Source organism: Simochromis diagramma, unplaced genomic scaffold (assembly GCF_900408965.1).
Source record: "Simochromis diagramma unplaced genomic scaffold, fSimDia1.1 OVJJ01000208.1, whole genome shotgun sequence".
Lineage (NCBI taxonomy): Eukaryota > Metazoa > Chordata > Actinopteri > Cichliformes > Cichlidae > Simochromis > Simochromis diagramma.
Genome location: NW_024386789.1, coordinates 1,994,088 through 2,011,737, shown reverse-complemented (window position 1 = coordinate 2,011,737; position 17,650 = coordinate 1,994,088). Strand labels below are relative to the sequence as shown.

Below are 17,650 nucleotides of genomic sequence, written 5' to 3'. Positions count from 1 at the left end.
TTTATTTCAGTCTACTTGACCTTTGAGGTCACAGCTGTGCTCTCCTGCTTAATAAATTCCCAGCTAAACATTCACCAAGTCAACTGGCAACCCAATAAAACCTTCAAAGTAGACGGGTATATTTACAAAGCATCACTCAAAGACCCGACACGCCGGTGTGCCCTGCCCTCTTCCTCTGTAATATCAAAGAAGCATGTGAACATCACAAGGTCACAAATGAGCAAGAGGAGAATATTTTTAGACCAACCACAATCTAGATGTCTAATAAAGATGGAAATGAAAGGCGACCTTCTCAAATGTAAATATTTGATATTGAAGAGGTGGGTTTTTTTTCTTAGAATTGACCCCTGCCTGTAAATTTTTAGATGACGTCTTATAGGTCTAATTATTTAAAAAAAAAAAAAAAAAAGTTTAATTGTTAATTCAATCACATTTTCTCCCATTTAATGACTACAAAGTATGAGGGAAATAATTTAAAAGCTTGATCTTTTACAAATACTCCAATACAATAAATTAGGGAGTTGTAATAAATTGAATGGTGGCAAGTGAATAGTCCTGTTTAGAGGGGAGGGGTCTAGTAGCAGGGGTTTAGAGGTATAAAGGCGCCATGGATGCAGTTCACACAGACTGAATAATACGAAAACCCATCCTGCCAACATCATCTGTAATGTATTATTAGCTTTTGCTGGGATAAAAAATATATTTGATTAAAAAGAAGTAGAAGCAGAGCTTTTCTCTTTGAGATAGCAATGGATAACTGGAAGATCCAGCTGGTTATTGTGACTTTTTGTGCTTTGGTGCAAACCTATCAGAGATTCTCGTGCAGTGCAGAAGAGCAGAGAGGACTTCTGAAAGAGTGGAAGGTGAGAAGCACTATTGTTTTTACAATGGGTTGATCAATGGACAAATTTAAATATCAAAGCATTGAGTTCATTCACTTATTCTGTTCAAGCTTAGGGGAAGAGGAGAAAATCTTAGATGATTGTTGAGATTTCTTGCTTATATACAAGAAAAAAATATACTTTCAAAGAAGTCTGAAAGCTGTGTGTTTTAAAATTCTGCATTTGGTTTTGTTTTTTTACAAGAGGCAAAGTTCTGTAAGTAACACATATTATAATGGTGTATATGTATTTTTAACATTTTTGCAAATAAATCCGTATTTATTTATTTATTTTTTACTAATTTGAAAGAAGATACAGAAAGAAAACTCAAAATGTTAGACGACCATTGCATTAACAATGCGTTTGCTTGTAGACTTTTATGTAGATATACTTTTTAAATATAAAAACTGGTTTACTTTAAATAAAATAGTGAAATGTTTCTTGCAGGATGAATCACTGCAGACAAGCCTGACCAGTCCAATGTCCAGTGTAATAAAAAGATCCAAAGCCCTTCGATTCTACGGACTCATGGGGAAACGCTCAGGTAACCTTGAAACTTAACCATGCATAACATGATGTCTCATTTTTGTGCTTATCACCATTTTATGTCTCATAATAAGTATTAAAGCCTGTTGCATGACAATAAATTTATCTCTTCACAGATGCAAAAAAACCCTACCAAGTAAAAAGACGTGAGTGGCTTGACCTTATTGAAGCAGAACTCTTATCATACTAACGGTTTTGAAAACTAGTAGTTCCAGAAATTGGAATCTAATATTTAATCACAGCATCATTGCATATTTCTTATTCTTATAGGAAATAAAGGAGAAATGTTTGTGGGCCTGATGGGAAGAAGCATCTCCAGTGGTGGTAAGCATAAAATCATCAATAGACTGCATGTAAATTGTAGATATTTCAAAATATCAAGGCAGCTTTATTGATATTAAAAATATCAAAGTGCTAATACACATTACACAGCTATGATTCAAAGTACAAGCCGAAAACCATCCTAGTCAAACGTTTCCTGTTTATTACAGAATCTCTACCCAAAGTAAATCGTTCTGCAAAGACCACTGCGATCCATGATTCAGAGAACCCATACAAGCAAGGTACGATTGTACCAGTATAAAAACCTGAGGCTGTTTTGTTTCTATGTGCATTCATATAGTGGTGTTACATTTGTATTTTATATCCTCAGCAAATTAAAAATCTCCTCTTTCCCCTCATCATTGGCAGGTTCAGCAAAGGAATGGATCAGAATCCTGTATTGATGGAATTAGAAAAAAAAAAAAAAAAAAAAAAAAAGACATTATGACGAAGATCTATACAATTTTATACCAACCAAAGGCGTGTTGCCATAAATCATACTCATTAAAAGTACACCCTGCTCAATTTCATGTTTCAATTCATGCTAACAGTTACTGTATTAACGCTCAAAAAGAATAACCACCATTGTCAAAAAGCACATTTCTCATAGTAAATAAAAATAACCTCTAAATGCACTCAAATGTAGCTATTCTAACATTAATGTTATCCATCACATTGGACCGTTCATCATTTAACATTCAGCACACAAAGGCAGTTTTAAAGCAAATCCTCGACACTCATGTTTCACAATGCTGACAAAAAGCATTTGACTTGGAACGTATGCTGGTTTGGCTAGAAATGACAGTAAAATATAAAAAGGTGTTTAAAAAATTCACATTACAGACAAGAAGAAATAAACAGGGTCAAAGGGATGAAAGAAAAAAAACACTGATCTTTATTGACAGTTCATAGGTCTAGGCTACTTGTGGCTGGTGAGGCTAGAGGCGAGTGTTTTCAGTAGCCTGAGCTTCTCAGTGTTTATGTCCCTTTGGGAGGGGTCCATTTTAGCGAGCTTGGGTCGATGGTTTTGTTGCTATTGCCTCGCTTGATCTCCTTTGTTTTCCATTCATCAATCAGGTCCTGGGATGAGAAACAGGGTAACGAGCTAGGTTATCACATCTAATTTTTCCAGTAAGATAGAAATGGAAAGAAGGGCCTGTTATAAAACGTGTTTTACAGCATTAACGTAAAATTTTACTTCCAAAATCAACTAATCAAAATATTAGAAATAGACAAGTAAATGATCTCAGTAACCCAAATAATTTGATACAAAAGCAATTATTTCAATAAATAAATACAAGCATAAATAAAACGGAGAGCAGCCAGCTTACCTGACGCTTCAGTACTAAGTGCTTTCCCTTCCAATACTTCAGCATCTGAAGAGACTGCAGGGTGCTCACAATGTCCACCGGGTTGACAGCAGTTTCCTGACTGATCTCTGTGCAGCACACAAATATTAAAACAAATATTCATTGTATGCATTTGTCTTGTTTATTAAATGCATGAATCTTCTTGTGCGGATTCATTATGCTCTTCCTTTTATCTATCATCGATATACATTCTGAGATCAGTGTATGTACAAGTAATCTTTAAGGGCCTAAAGCTCAAGCTTCAGACTTCTCTAAACACTCTGGTTTAGGCATTTTTTCCTGCTCTTGGCTGTCAATGAGAGGGAATTTCTTTAATATGGTTATCTGAGGCACACAGCTCAGACTTTGAGCGCAGCACTCCCACCCAGCTGCTGCTGCGCAAATCTTTTACTTGCAAGGGACAGCCAAACAGAAAAAAACATAGCTTAAGAGGTGAGCTAAGAGTGAAAGAAGCTAAACTGGCTTGTTACTAGACAGAAGATGGACTTTGGGACTTCACCAACGCCAATATAAGCTAAAATTAAGATTATTTTAAACTGGTAATTGGTAACTGGTAACAAAGTACAGAGCCACTTTCAGCTTTTTTTGTAAACATATAATTTAAGCTGCCAAATTATAGGGTTTGTGCTTTCACTTACCTTTGATGGAGATCTCCTTGCCTTGAAAGTTGTACATGTATCTGAGTAATACCTCCTTCCAGTAACTCCTGTAGCTGATGAGGCCCAGATCAGAGAGAGGTCTCTCTGGCGAGCCCACCTTCTCCTCAACTTTAGACAACAGATAACCTAAATAAAGCACAGGACAGTCAGAATGAACGCTTTCAGAAGGAAGAGAGAATTATCTGTATTTCATTATGCAAAAAGACTAAAATGCAATTTAATGATTACATTGAGAATAGAATAAATTAACATATATACATACTAAAGTCAATGAGCATCTTTCCAAAGCCTTGTCTCATGTACTGTGGCATTGTCAGGATACAGGATACATTGTAGTTCAGGAAGGAATTTTTCTCCTTAAAGAAATAAATAGAAGGAAAAAACACTTTTTAGACATTTCTGTTCTGGAAAATAAATTCAATCATTGTGTGGGTAAAAACAATAACCTTGTTCTTCTTTACCTTTGAAAAATAGCCTACTAAATGGCAGCCAGTGTTGTCAGCTTCAGTCATGACATAGAAGAGAAAAGGCTCCACGTCATAGTAAAGTGTTTTGTGGTCCAGAAAAAGCTTGGCAAGTAAACACAAGTTCTGACAGTAGATCTGGGGATGATATGGCCCTTGATTACTTTAAAAGTGGCTTATATATTTGATTACAATTTAAAAAGAAAAGAAATGCCAGTGTTCACTAAGTAAGACTCTTACCTTATTCTTTTTGCCATCGACTTCAAAAACAGATATAGACCCCTTTCTGTACACCTCATCTCCTGGAGGATGCTTCCACACACATTTGGCCTGAAAAGACAAATTATATACAGTACTTCCAAACCAGTGAGTTCATAAAGATAAATTATTCTTATTTAAAGGCCACCGTGCAGTAAAAATATATAATGTAATAAGAGCAACGGCTGTTTGCCAAAACTGAACTTTAAAAAAATGAATGTTTAGAATGTTTTTATAAAAATCATTTCTAAGTGTAGCACGACTCCAATGACTTGGGATTACAGTCTCTCTCACCATGTGTCGCCTGAGGATGGTCTGGCTCTTCATGTATTTGAGGCAGAATTCACAGACGTACAGACGACCCAGACGCGCATACTCCTCAGGATAGGGCGAGTGGTACCAGGTGTCCAGCTCGTAGCGACCAAACAAGATAGTCTTGATCATGTTACTGCCCTCGGTGATCTGACCCTGGATGCGCAGCTTCTCCTGCAGGCATGAAGATGGGAAACATTAATGTCCAATGTGTGTGATGAGGTTATCGATCAAAAAACTAGAAAGCTAACATACTGACAGTTTAAAAAATAAATAAATAAAACAAAATAGTGACAACTCAGTTTTTAAAGAAAAATAATGTACCTGGAACAATGAAAGGCACCAGTTCTAGCTTCATTTCCTTTTATCTTATTCTAAAATGCTAAAAAGAAAGTACTTATGGAGATGTGAAACCCCATCATTACCAGGTCTTCAGATGCTCGGGCCTGTGCTTTCCTGAACAGCTCCAGGTCATATTCACTGGTGATGTTCTCCAGCAGAGGCTCTCTGGTGTTGCCGTGTGTTTGCCGATGCTCCTGTGGGCCACGAGAAAAGGCAAGCAGGAAATGAAGTAACACGCCAGCTATGAGGTGGAATAAGCTTAGAAATAGCAAAACAAAAGTACTGGGGATGTACCACATGCTTTTCTTTCTGCTCCTTCTGCAGGCCAGAGTTTCGACCTTTCCTTATCTCAGCCACTTGCTCCTTGTATCGAATCTGTTTCGGTGTTGGTGTCTACAAATAAGGATAAATAACCAATTCACTTTCCTGGTATGAGAAATTACTGACAGTAGTTAAAATAATAAACAGATAATTAAGCAAAGTGTAAAATTCAATGTCATGCTCTCATTTCTAAAGCAGACCTACCTGGTGACGAGTTGCATGGCGCGAGTTGCTGTCCTCCTGTGCCTTTACCTCCTCCTCTTGTTTCTCACGGCTAATGGCTTTTACCTGACAAATAAATAAATAAATACATAAATAAATAAAGCATGGATTATATGTCTTCTTGGTCTCTCATTTCTCTCTGATACGGCTCAGGCAGCCAAATACTAATACCAGCCACTTCAACCTACAACATTAACCCTTTAGAGCCGATCGGAGAGGGAACGCTCTGTTATGCGTAACTATTTTTAAATCCCAGTAGCACTGCAACCACGTAAGCTAGCGCAAAAATTCTTTTTGCATATGAAACCGGAGGAGTTGTACTTACATCTTATGCCATCAGCTTGTCCTAGGTCACGGTTTCCTTCCACATAAAGCTTTGCAAAAACTGCATAAAAAGCGCTTGCAGGAACAAAAACATAATATTCCAGAAACACGCTGTGCCGGTCCGATCAGCTGTTCATAACACTTCCTACGTTGGAATAGACGTCAGCGCGAACTTTTGCATTTCCGCCATTACCTGCCCGAAACCGGAAGTGACGTCATTTTCGCGGAAATGTAGTCGTTTTTGCGATCAGGGCCTCAGGGCCTATACTGCTCTTTTTAAAAGTTATCTTTGACTTTATGACTTTCTGTGTCGTTTCTGGGATGCTTAGGACTCATATTGCACTGCTGGAAATAGTTTATTTTGATGCATATGCTGCTTTTTTGCAAATTTGCAGTATAATATTTATTTTCGTTTTTCCTGCAGTGTATAAAAATTGGTGTATTTCAAAAATAAAACTATGAAGCCACTCAAAATAAATTTCCTGTGGTGGGAAACTATTTTGTGCAACTTTTTTGTATTTACAGTTTTGAGGGATAAGCCTCTTAAATTTCTCTAACTACAAATATATGTTAAAAAAATCAAAAACGATTTTCAATTTTTTTGTAGTTTATTGCACTTTTTTGCAATTTATGTAATTACTATGCACTTAATGAATACATATTATTAAAATCTGGGCTATAATGGTTGTATTGATGTATAGCAACTTGAAATGCTCCCAGAAATGGCTCCACAGCATGTAAAAATATAATATAAGCTCTGGCGGACTTGGTTCTATGGTAGGTCTTAAAGGGTTAATAACATTTGCTGGGAACATCCCTGTTTAAGTGATGAAGTGTGTTACTTGTGGCTGTTTTTACTGATAGCAAAAGACATTGTGTACTTGTACTACAGTTGAAATTGTCATTTACTACACTCAACCTTTGGAGTATCAGTTATGTCCCAAAGAAAGTTGTACAGTCCAGCCACTGCCAGTGTTTCAGGTTAATAACTGTATAGATAAAGTAAATTCACATAATATTGTAAAGTATTCTGAACATGATTTATAATAATCACCTTGCATTCATCAGCAGAAAGATTGTGGTAAAGAGGACAGCCTGACACAGCAAAATGACGTTCATGCTTTCCTGTGAGGTGACCTAAGAAAAAAAGAGAAAAATAAGCATGATGTTTGCTGATATGCCATATTTCCCATGTTCAAATTTTTAATAACACTTTTGACGTTTGGCAAAAAAAGTAATATATTTTACCAAGGGAATTGCACCCCGGGGTTGGACATTTCATGTTGAAATTATAGGTTTCGTGACAGCGGCGGCGTTTAGGTCGGTGGGAGAGATCTTTATCCGAATCTCTGTTGGCTTGGTCCTTGGCCTGGCTCTCATCATGTGAGGCATTGGGACTGGAGATGTCCAACTCTGATTCAGAGGAGGGTGCATTTCCAGTGGGCGTCAGTGGTGGAGATTCATCGTGATCCACAGCTCGCTTTAATTCCTGAGTATCTAAGGGAAAATAAAATAAAAGTAATCTTCAAATCACTGTAAAAGTATATATACGCATATGTGTGTGTGTGTATGTGTATATACACATGTATGCATATGTATAGGCTATGTTGCCAACCCTGAGAGCTTTGGCTAAGGCGAGTAGAGGCTCTGGTGAGGCGCTGTCTCTTGGGCACAGTCCCTTCACTTTCTGAGCTATTGGTCTGTTCTCTTTCAGCAGAGGAGTCAGAGTCTTCAGTTCCATCTGAACCACTCCCAGCCATGTGTCTCTGTCAGGGGAACAAACGGTAAATGAAAGGCACCTTTTACTAAATAATGTCAAATAGAGGTGTGGGGAAAAAACAAGCATGGATAACACTGATGGTGTCCACAAGCCAAAAGGACAGAGTTGTTCTGGCAATAGCAACTACAGTTTTACAGAGCAGTTAATTCAGCATTCACAGCATATCTATTCATTGTTGAGTCATAAATTCACCAAGTTAAAAGCGTAGCTGAGGTAACACTGTAAAAGTGCTGTTTGTGGACATTTTTCTTTTAGATTTCTGACTGGCTACAATCAAATGATAGCTCTCAAATTAGCTTTTTAATTATTATTATCAGCATAAACAGGTCTTAACACCGTCTACCCCTTACTAATACCAAAGCAATATATTCCGCCAAGCTAGTGTTAGAAACTGGCCAAATACTGTCACACGTGTAGTAATTACCACGACAAAGTAACCAGTCTGCTTAGCACGTCAACTGTTATTGTTGTTAGCTTAGCGTTAACGGTTAGCTCTGTTCTTGGTTTTTAGTATTTGTTTTTTTCCCAGCCAATGTGGCACAACACTGTATTCACAAACAGCAATTTAAGCAGGACTGGTCTTGTTTTAGTCTTAGGGCAAAGCCTACATATACATGAACCGCAAAGCGACGTTACATTTCACCAAACGTGAAGTAAAAGTTTTAGCTTCTTTTAGCTGCTTTTAACTGTACACTGGGTGTTTATTGAGCTCGAACAATACCGACACAAGCTGAATGTGGCAATGCAGTTAAAGTCAGTATGTTTAAATTATTCTGTGCAGATTTATCAGCTGATGCTAATACCGTGTTTTAGCGCGTTACACTGTCAGAATATTGAATGGAATATGGTGGAACCTTCTGGTTAACCATTAGCGCTAACTTAGCTAACGTTACCCTCTTGTGCGACCTACATGTACTCTTACCTGTCTTCTACGAGGCATGTTCTTTTTGATGGCTACTACTTCACGACGGTCTAAAGCAGCAAATGTAAACGTTACGTTTAAAAAATAAACTGTTTAATGATTTATAGATTTTTTACTTTATTAGTTTATATGTACACAGCGTTTAGTAGCTCGAGCTGCATTCCTCGCTCAGACAGAGCGAAGAAATGAATTTCCGGTAACCAGTAGACCAGCAGGGGGCGACTTCCGGATAAAATAAATTTATTACTAATGCCTGTCTAAAATCTGAAGTGGGCTGGGTGGTGGTTAATTTGAAATGCACTGTCGTAGTATCGTGTCTTTTTTGCCTTTAATAAAAATATGACTCCCAAGGAGCCAATCTTTCTTGCCATTTTGAAAAAAGTGCTCTTGTTCAATAGATCCCAAGGCTTTCTCTGGGACATTTTCAGTCCAGTCCTTGTACCTGACCATTTTCAGAGGAATGCTTTTTTGTTTGTTAAATCACTGAAAATTGAGATTTACAGCAGATGAACAGTATCTGAAAAATCATGTGCTTAAGAAATAGGGGGGGGGGGGGGGAATCCATCAAGGACCTGACACGAGACCTGATATATCTGTTACTTCAGCGGATCCATTTACTGTTGGCCTCAGAAATTGCTTTAGTGCTGTGGTGGCTATCAAGAAGTTATTCTTAAGGAATAGTATTGGATAACAGCCTTTATCCAAAGAAGAAGCCTTTAAAAACCCCGGAGAACTCATCCTGAAGGTTACTTTAAGAAGTTACAAGATACAGTAGCTTGACTAGGAGAGTTCAGGCTGTGTTGGAGAATAAAGATGGCCATACCAAATATTGACTTTCAAATTCGTAAAAATTATCTAAGCTGCCTTTTAAACTTGTTGGATTTTTACCAACTCTGTTTTTGGCCTATCTATGTTTACACATGCTCCAGTCAGTTCCTGCACATAGTTCCAATTTCCTTACCAAAGTATAAAAAAAGGCTGACTCAAGACTTTTAAATTGTATCTATTAAATTTTGCTTTGTCGAATTTACTGATTTTACTGAGCTGTTTCACTTTGAAGAGCCACATTATTGTATATTCATATTTTGTTTGGTTAACTTCAATTTGGTCATATTGTTATTATCATATATTGTATTTTATCAACATGTTTACTTATTGAGCCCTGTTATTTCATTTGACTGTATTTTTCCTTTTTTTTTTTTTTTTTTTACCTTGTTAAGTTATTGTGTATTTGACACATACATTTATTTAAACTTATATATATATATATATATATATATATATATATATATATATATATATATATATATATATATATATATATATATATATAGTGGATGTTCTGGCTGGTCTACCACAGGATTTCTTTTAACTTTTGGAAAATAAATAAAGTATTTTATCTTTATTATATCTACCTTCCTATATATAAAGTTTACATTTACAATTCTACTCTTTAAACAATATTGATGGCCAAAATACTGATTTTAAGTAATGAAATTTTGTTGCATAACTAAGCATTAAACTTAATGAAACACTGTCAAATGAAATTCACTTAATTCATTTAATTGTATGTTGGTAAATGATTCATAAATTCAGCAAAATCAATCTTAAAATTATCAATGTGTCCAGATTTTGTCCAAAATTATTAAAGTTCCATTGCATTCCTCAGGCAATGTTGGTCAACAACCTCCCAAGTGTTGAAGTGGTTCCCATTAGGTAATTTTCTGTTTGGATTCTTCCTGCCCCCACCTCCATCCTCTTAAACAATCAATTAAAGGTGGCTGAACCACTTTGAGAACCCAGAAAATGCATCTGTTTTCCCGAGTGTTCCACAGTCAGGCTATAAAGGGCACGGAAGGGGCTGTGGCAGGCAAGTCTCCTAGCAGCTGATACCAGATGGTCTATATATAGCTTTTAGGGCCTGGCCGCTGCATCAGAGCACACTACTAACTCAGCTGGACACGTGTGAGTTAGCTTTCTGTTGGTAAAAAGGAATTGTATAGCAACTTCTCTTTTATTTAAAAGCAACAACAAGAATGAACAAACCTAAAATTGTCAGACCAGAGGAAAGGTAAGTGCTGCCAAACTCACTGAGCAATAAAGCATGTTTTTTTCCTAAATCTTTCATTATGAAAAGGTTTCAGGTTTGATTCCTAAGCAGTTTCTTGGTGTTTTAACAGCAAGCCAGCACATGCGCTGTGGTTTGACAGGAAGAAATACGTCACCATCAACTTCATGGTTCAGAAACCTAAAGATGTCCAAGTTGATATCCAGCCAGACAAACTGATTCTGTGGTGAGTTTTTAAAGACGTTCCCTCTCTTGAAGTCTGCGCCGGTCACATGTGATTCAGTTTAGAAAATGTCTAAAATGGTTTCTTTGACAACCCCATTGCCTCTCTGCAACAGCTGCAAAAACGAAACAGATGATGTGTACTACAACGAGCTGCACTTCTATGACAAAGTCCAGATCCACGTAAGCATCCGCATTATATTCTGTATTCTTCAATGTACAGAAAGCAGGCTGTTAAACGCTCCTTTAACTTGTCATCACTTGAAAGGACTCCAGAGAAAGGGTCTATGACCGCACCATCAATGTCTTGCTAAGGAAGATGAAACCTGATTGTGCTTGGCCTCGTCTTCAGAAAGATCCAGCTAAGGTAAGCACACGTGTTTGTGTCTGTGTCCTTAAACCGATCAGTATCAAGGTATTCTATTCTTCTCATCTGGTATTTACTCAGGTTCATAAAAATAGCATGGCTCATGTTAAGACTGTTTTTATGAGGCTGAAGAATTTTTTTTTTTACCAATGATACTTCCTCACTATTCATTTACCAGTTTAGTAGTACTCTTCAATCCCAAACCCTAAGTTGAAAAAGTCTTAGCTCACTGTTTCCGTCTCATAAAAATGCATTATATAAGCAAAGAGAAGCTTTATATAAGTATTTATCTAAAGCTACTAATAGAGTGCCTGAGGATATTACAACTAACTAAGTAGGATGTTCTGTAATCCTGGCAACTTTTAGTAAATAATACCTAAAATGGTGCTGTTATGTCTTCATTCCATAGGCCAGTTGGATTTCAGTTGACTTTGATAACTGGAGGGACTGGGAGCACGAAGACGATGAGGGAAAGGAGGAATATGACCATTATGTGGATGTGAGTGAATTCAGTCTTCTTACTAATAAGATCAGTCAAATTCCAATATTGCTTCTGATCCCAGTGCATGTAATATGCAATACCTTCCATTATTTTTTGTTTAAATGGCTTTCCTTTTACAGATGATCCGAGAGATGGCTAACAGTGACAAAGGAGAAGCTCCAGATATGGGGGATCTTAGTGATGTAAGTGAAGTGTTCTCCATATAAGTGAGGAGTGTACAATGTAAAACTGGGAATTGCTTCTGCAATAGTCTATATTTAAGTATTCTACAATCAATGCCGACTGAAAATCTGTAACTTATATTGATCATTTTATTGCGGAGACTGACCATTCATCCATTTTTTCCCTTTCAACAGTCTGACTGATACTTTATCCTCTCTGGTGAAGCCTGCTGTAAATGTATAGCTCAGGATACTGAGGACAACAGTTTGTTTACTGAAAGCTGTATTATATGCTAAAAATGGATGTGCTATTGTCCAAAATGCTGTTTTTAAATGTATGATGATATTTTATGTGAGATTATTTATTGCTCTGTAATTGTTTACTGTACACCGGCATGTGATTGATAATAAAAGTTTTATTAAACACAAAATTGCATTATGTTGCTTGAGGTAATAACACTAGCTGAATGAACTGGGGGATATAGAACATGATTGTGTCGGTAACTCCAGAAGATGGCAGTAACGTTGCAGTAAATTTAAAAGTCTCAATCAGTAGCCCAAATTTAGTTTACACTCGTAGTAATGCACTAAAAACACAGCCTCGCTTTTTACAAGTAGTCATATTAGTGACCTGTTGCCGGTTAACATAACTAGTTATAAAAAAAACTTTTCCAGCCTTTTGTTGCCATCGTCCAAACTTTTTTGAAATGCTGTCTAATTTCAAATTACCCGATTTTTTTTTCTTAAATCGGTTCATTTCATCACTTTCAACGTTTGGTATGTTGTCTTCGTTCTACTGAGAATCATTTATGGCTGTATCAGATTTTAAAAATCATTGCATTCTGCTTTTATTTACATTTTACAATTCGAGTTGTAGTTTATTCGATTTTATAGAGCATATCCTAAGTTTTTCTCTTTCTCCTGTTAAAAAAAGTGCATTTAAAAGATGATTAAATAATAGTGGCTTAATTAATCATTCTCGCTTAAGTTAAAAAAGTTATGAAGCGAAAGTCGAAGTCATTAAGTTTGGGCTATTATGGTACCCGTCAGCGTCAGCTGACAGCTGTAGGTTTCACCTCCCCGTGCTCGTGCTACCGGCTGGCGCAGTTTTCCTTTCAAAAACAGGACAAAATGGCTTTTCAATGTCAGCGAGACTGCTATATGAAAGAGGTGCGAAGCTTTTAAAAGCATCCGAAAAGACCTCCCGGAAATTTATCAGCAGTTCGGTGCAGAAGTGATTAGCATGCCTGCTAACTGATGCACCTGCTAGCTACCTTTGTAACCAGAGCAAGGGCTGGCAACTGATTTATAGCTCGTTTATATATAGTCTACGAGTCGCACTTTTATCTTACATAACCTTAGATTTATTCAGTTTTACTTTGTTAGAGGTTGTAATTGTGTAATTTCCACACTCTATATTTCAGATCGTATCATTTTTCTCCTTTAAAACGCCGCTTAAAAGTAATAAATCACCTTAAATGCTATGCATTTAGAGAATTTAGGATACTGTCTCCTTTTTTAAGTCTTCAGTCTTTGTACTTGCTGTCACATAAATTGTCCTTTACAAAGCCAGACCTTTATAAAGTCTTGTATGAGACTGAAATCTTGCACACACTTAAACAACTGCAGTCCTTTAAGAAGCATGTAATGTTTCTGGTTGTAAATTTTATATGACACGATTATTATCGTTATTTCTCTGGTCCCCTTCCAGTTTGTTACCTCTGTAGTCTCCTGCTGCCCGGCGGAACTAAAACAAGAAGTAAATGGAAAGAAAGCAACTATTAAAGGATTCCACATCAAGCTACAAGATACCATCTTGTTTCCTGAGGGAGGTGGCCAGGTAAGCATGTTCATTTTCTTTCAAGCTCTTACTCCATTATTTAAATGTGTACGTCACATGTTCCTTCATTGCAAATGTTTATGCAAATGCAAGACTGTACAATGTCACTTGCAAAATTTGCATGCTTTACGTTGTCCTCCTGCAGCCAGATGACCATGGATTCCTTGGAGATGTCCCAGTTTTGAGAGTGACAAGGCAGGGACCGGACGCCCTGCATTTTGTGGCCTCACCTCTGGAGGTGGGTCAGGAGGTTCAAGTGAAGGTAGACTGGGAAAGGAGATTTGATCATATGCAGCAGCACTCGGGTAATAATCACCACAGAGACAGGAAAAAACCGCCATCGCGCATTTTGTTTTACCTGTTGCCTAAGCAGTGATTGTTTTCTTCTTGACTCTTAGGTCAGCATTTGATTACAGCTTTGGCAGACACAATGTTTGGATACAAGACCACATCCTGGTACTTTACCACTGCATATGTTCTTTTCCATGTAGCCACTAAGCCTTGTAGGATTACAGATTTTTGGGGTTTTTATCAGGGAACTGGGTCGTCAAAGAAGCACCATTGAGCTGGACACTCCGTGTGTGAAACCTGGCCAGCTTCAGGAACTGGAAGAATGTGTAAATGAGAAGATCAGAGCTCACATTCCTGTCATGGTTCAGCTTCTCTCTATAGATGACCCAGCTGTGGAGAAGGTACAGATATTGCACTTACTGGTTGTAAAAGAGACCTGTTGCCCTGTGTTAAGTGTATTACACAATATGTATTTGTACAAATCAGGTGAGAAGTCGAGGGCTGCCAGAGGACCACGCAGGACCCATTCGGATCATTGATATAGAGGGCATAGATGCCAACATGTGCTGTGGAACCCACGTCTCCAACCTTGGTCACTTACAGGTACAACATTGACATTTTCACAATTATATTTAGTGTTTGTGCCATTAACCGTTGTGTATCTAATTTCTTTGTATTCAAATTTAAGGTAATAAAGCTGCTGGGAACTGAGAAAGGAAAGAAAAACAAAACCAACCTAATTTTCCTGGCAGGAAAAAGGGTACTAAAGTATGCAGAGAAAAGCTACAACACAGAGCGTTCACTTGTGTCACTTCTAAAGTAAGTTCTAAATCTGAATAGTCAAAATTTAACTTTGAATCATTCAGAAATTTGAAGTGAAAACTCCTTTTGGTCATTTTTCATCAGAACGGGACCAGATGAGCACGTTGAGGCAGTCGACAAGTTGCAGAAGTCTGTTAAGATGCTACAGAAAGTAAGAACAGTTTCTTTCTAGATTACTGTTTGACAGATTTGGTAAAAAAAAAATGGTATGGTAATAATAAATTAATAATAGTAGAATTAGATTTTTTGACAGGGTAAATATGCTTCAGCTTAAGATATTGCATATAAGGCTCCTCAACTACTACAAAACTGTCTTTGACAGACTAACCTGGGCCTGCTTCGTGATATGGCGGTTCTCATTGCTCAGAGCTTTAAGAATGATCCTCACAAAGACTTCTTCACCTTCCACAAGTAAGAGGTTCTGCTTAGAGATATCATTACACACTGCACTAACCAGTTAACCATTTAAAAAAAAAACCCTCAGAAATGATCCATTCTTTACAACCTGGTGACGTTTTGGCATCAAGGTGAGTATGTCAATAACAAAACGCTGTTCTTGTTCTTCTTGTAGAAAAGAGGGAGACAATGAGTTTATGAATATCATTGCCAATGAAATAAACACTGAGGTAAGATCATAATTTCACTGCTTTACTGCTAGGCATTACCACGTCAGTATATTTATTTTCAATCCCTACTCTGGTTATAGGAAACACTGGTTTTCCTGACTGTTGGAGAGGAAAAGGGACCTGGTTTGTTTCTGCTGGCTGGACCCAGTGAACTAGTCACTGAGATGGGACCACAGTAAGAGTTTTCATATTTATGTAGCTTCTACTGTTAAAATCTTAATGTAGGTTGGCACTGTATCTGTGTGTTTACTTTCCAGAGTGTTAGAATTGCTCCAAGGGAAGGGAGCAGGGAAGAACGGGCGATTCCAAGGCAAAGCCAACAGCCTGGCACGAAGAGGAGAGGTGGAGGCTTTACTGAAGCAGCGCTGCAATCAACGCAGCTCACAGGAAGAATAAGTTTTCATTAGAAAGAAATGTTTTATACTTCCAAAAGGGGAACATTAAGGTTGGCTTACATGGCTGTTTTATACATCTATAATCTGTGGTAATCACTAAATGATGTGTTGGGTTACACATCATGAGAAAGTGACCATTTTGTGAAAATGTATATAATTCAACTTCTGTACAACATGTGCTGTACATATTTCAATATTAAATGTAAAGTGCTGGCTTTATTCAGTCAAAATCCAAATTTTTGAACAATTTATTTTTCAAACCCATCTTTTATCCAGGAAGGAAATCTCAGAAAGTTGTTTCTGTCTTTGTGGTTGTAGCATTTTCAGTGGGAGAAACGTTTCATCACTTGTTCAAGTGACTTCCAGCTGGACAATTGTCAAAGCTTGGAAGGTACCTAAAGAATGCTCCAGGCGATCCAGGAGGGGGAGAAAGGACCACTGCTGCCTTAGCAAAACCTGTAGTGAGTCCTCAAGTGTGAGGAGTATCAGAACATCTAAGACACATTTTCTCAAAACACAGCATCTCTCTGGCTTTTAAAACCCAAAACACACTACGCCCTAAGGATCAGGTCTCCATTGCGAGATGAGAAAGATGGAAATTTCCACATTGCAATTTTGCAATTTTTGAGCAGTCAAGTAATACAAATACACTTTAAAGAAACTTTGAGCTATTAATTGTGATCCCATTTATATATAATGTCCACAAATATGGAAACATTTTAATAAAAAGGAATATTCAGTTTAATAAAAGTAATCCCTAAATATCACCCAAACTGGGCTAATGGGAAACACCTTTTCCATATAGTGTCCTAAACAAAACCCTTTCAAAACTAGACTGTAATGGACTGTATTGTCACAGTTCAGTGGTGTAGAAAATGTGTTCATATGTTGAAATAGTGCAAATGTGCAAGCTCCCCTTCCCATTTGTTAAAAAAAACTAAAGTTAAAAAAAGGTACAAGTTGAGATAATCTGGCAGTATCTGTGTGGAGTTCGTTGCTCCTGGTGGTCCTTATTGCTAACTTAAGGGTTTCACGATCTTCATTGAGATGTAGTTCTGTAAAATGTAAGAAAGAACAATCAATCACACATTGACAAGTTTCCTATAAGTACAAAGATGATAAGACTGAACAATTTTATAATATGAGAAAACTTTGCTGTCCAGTGGTTCGCTTTTGTCTATCCTTACCGGTAAAGAATACAACAGGATGGCGATGAAGAGGACCACTATGATGAGGATGATAAGTCCAATAAAGACCCACTTGAACCTTCTCCACACAATGAACTTCATGGTCTTACATGGGTTGGTGAACCAGAAGAAGGATGTTTCTGGGCGACTAGTAGTTGACAGAAAATGTATTTAGTAGACATCTTGCCTGTATACCTTTCAAAATTCAGCCCAGCTAATCTTGTAAAGCAGCCTCTTACTTTGGAAGGTCCAGTTTTGGATTCATGTTGGGTTCATCCCGACCTTTTCCTGCAGGTCGCTCGTCTGCATCCACTTCACTCACAATCTCCAGTGTCATCTCCACTTTGCCCTGAAAACCCAACACAAACAGAGTGACAAGACGACAAGAACCTGTGATATTTTTTGGAATACTTCAACTAAATTAAGACCAATTTATCTGACAATCTT

The 17,650-nt window shown here is 37.4% G+C and overlaps 4 protein-coding genes across 9 annotated transcripts in view; 2 read left to right on the top strand and 2 right to left on the bottom strand.

Moving 5' to 3' along the window:
* Positions 1–644: 644 nt before the first annotated feature.
* On the top strand, positions 645–2,152 carry LOC120728305. The gene is made up of 6 exons (XM_040023101.1): positions 645–863; positions 1,329–1,425; positions 1,544–1,573; positions 1,698–1,751; positions 1,919–1,990; positions 2,118–2,152. Exons 1-6 carry the CDS (start codon positions 750–752, stop codon positions 2,150–2,152), a joined length of 402 nt encoding a protein of 133 aa, XP_039879035.1. The 5' UTR covers positions 645–749.
* On the bottom strand, positions 1,793–8,911 carry kat7b (K(lysine) acetyltransferase 7b). Its single transcript, XM_040023290.1, has 14 exons — positions 8,723–8,911; positions 7,636–7,786; positions 7,269–7,517; positions 7,075–7,157; positions 5,679–5,762; positions 5,448–5,546; positions 5,237–5,347; positions 4,794–4,985; positions 4,482–4,571; positions 4,239–4,379; positions 4,040–4,133; positions 3,757–3,903; positions 3,080–3,186; positions 1,793–2,828 (listed from the first exon to the last, which is right to left on the bottom strand). Exons 1-14 carry the CDS (start codon positions 8,738–8,740, stop codon positions 2,727–2,729), a joined length of 1,668 nt encoding a protein of 555 aa, XP_039879224.1. The 5' UTR covers positions 8,741–8,911; the 3' UTR covers positions 1,793–2,726.
* Positions 8,912–10,589: 1,678 nt separating this feature from the next.
* On the top strand, positions 10,590–16,252 carry LOC120728410 (alanyl-tRNA editing protein Aarsd1-like). Of its 3 annotated transcripts, XM_040023287.1 has the most exons (17): positions 10,614–10,793; positions 10,903–11,016; positions 11,129–11,195; positions 11,281–11,379; positions 11,789–11,878; positions 12,001–12,063; positions 13,754–13,882; positions 14,028–14,187; positions 14,281–14,338; positions 14,418–14,574; positions 14,660–14,776; positions 14,862–14,992; positions 15,080–15,146; positions 15,318–15,406; positions 15,567–15,621; positions 15,702–15,796; positions 15,879–16,252. In XM_040023287.1, the coding sequence occupies exons 1-17, from the start codon at positions 10,759–10,761 to the stop codon at positions 16,015–16,017; spliced, it is 1,665 nt and encodes a 554-aa protein (XP_039879221.1). In that variant the 5' UTR covers positions 10,614–10,758; the 3' UTR covers positions 16,018–16,252. The 3 variants fall into 3 exon arrangements, with proteins under 3 accessions (XP_039879220.1, XP_039879221.1, XP_039879219.1); XM_040023285.1 differs by lacking the exons at positions 10,614–10,793; positions 10,903–11,016; positions 11,129–11,195; ... (1 more) ...; positions 11,789–11,878; positions 12,001–12,063 and adding an exon at positions 13,080–13,212; XM_040023286.1 differs by lacking the exons at positions 13,754–13,882; positions 14,028–14,187; positions 14,281–14,338; ... (6 more) ...; positions 15,702–15,796; positions 15,879–16,252 and adding an exon at positions 12,238–12,466 and having other exon boundaries at positions 10,590–10,793.
* The window catches only part of LOC120728407 (myoferlin-like), a 40,911-nt gene continuing 39,509 nt past the window's right edge, over positions 16,249–17,650 (bottom strand). For all 4 annotated transcript variants that reach the window (XM_040023276.1, XM_040023278.1, XM_040023277.1 and 1 more), the window contains 3 exons: positions 17,443–17,552; positions 17,204–17,351; positions 16,249–17,071 (listed from right to left, as the gene is read on the bottom strand). In XM_040023276.1, the coding sequence (XP_039879210.1) occupies positions 17,033–17,071; positions 17,204–17,351; positions 17,443–17,552 (297 nt within the window). In that variant the 3' untranslated portion in view covers positions 16,249–17,032. The remainder of the gene's footprint in view (positions 17,072–17,203; positions 17,352–17,442; positions 17,553–17,650) is intronic.

Excerpts from the sequence above, each read along its gene's own strand:
- kat7b (XM_040023290.1), bottom strand. Across the intron at positions 7,518-7,635 it reads CCTTAGCCAAAGCTCTCAGG|ATACTCAGGAATTAAAGCGA; the intron begins GTTGGCAACATA and ends ATTTTCCCTTAG. Across the intron at positions 5,547-5,678 it reads GCCATGCAACTCGTCACCAG|ACACCAACACCGAAACAGAT; the intron begins GTAGGTCTGCTT and ends CCTTATTTGTAG.
- LOC120728305 (XM_040023101.1), top strand. The coding sequence starts at position 750 with ATGGATAACTGGAAGATCCAGCTGGTTATTGTGACTTTTTGTGCTTTG. Across the intron at positions 864-1,328 it reads GACTTCTGAAAGAGTGGAAG|GATGAATCACTGCAGACAAG; the intron begins GTGAGAAGCACT and ends TGTTTCTTGCAG. Across the intron at positions 1,752-1,918 it reads AAGAAGCATCTCCAGTGGTG|AATCTCTACCCAAAGTAAAT; the intron begins GTAAGCATAAAA and ends TGTTTATTACAG.
- LOC120728410 (XM_040023287.1), top strand. The coding sequence starts at position 10,759 with ATGAACAAACCTAAAATTGTCAGACCAGAGGAAAG. Across the intron at positions 14,339-14,417 it reads GGATACAAGACCACATCCTG|GGAACTGGGTCGTCAAAGAA; the intron begins GTACTTTACCAC and ends GGTTTTTATCAG. Across the intron at positions 15,147-15,317 it reads CTGTTAAGATGCTACAGAAA|ACTAACCTGGGCCTGCTTCG; the intron begins GTAAGAACAGTT and ends TGTCTTTGACAG.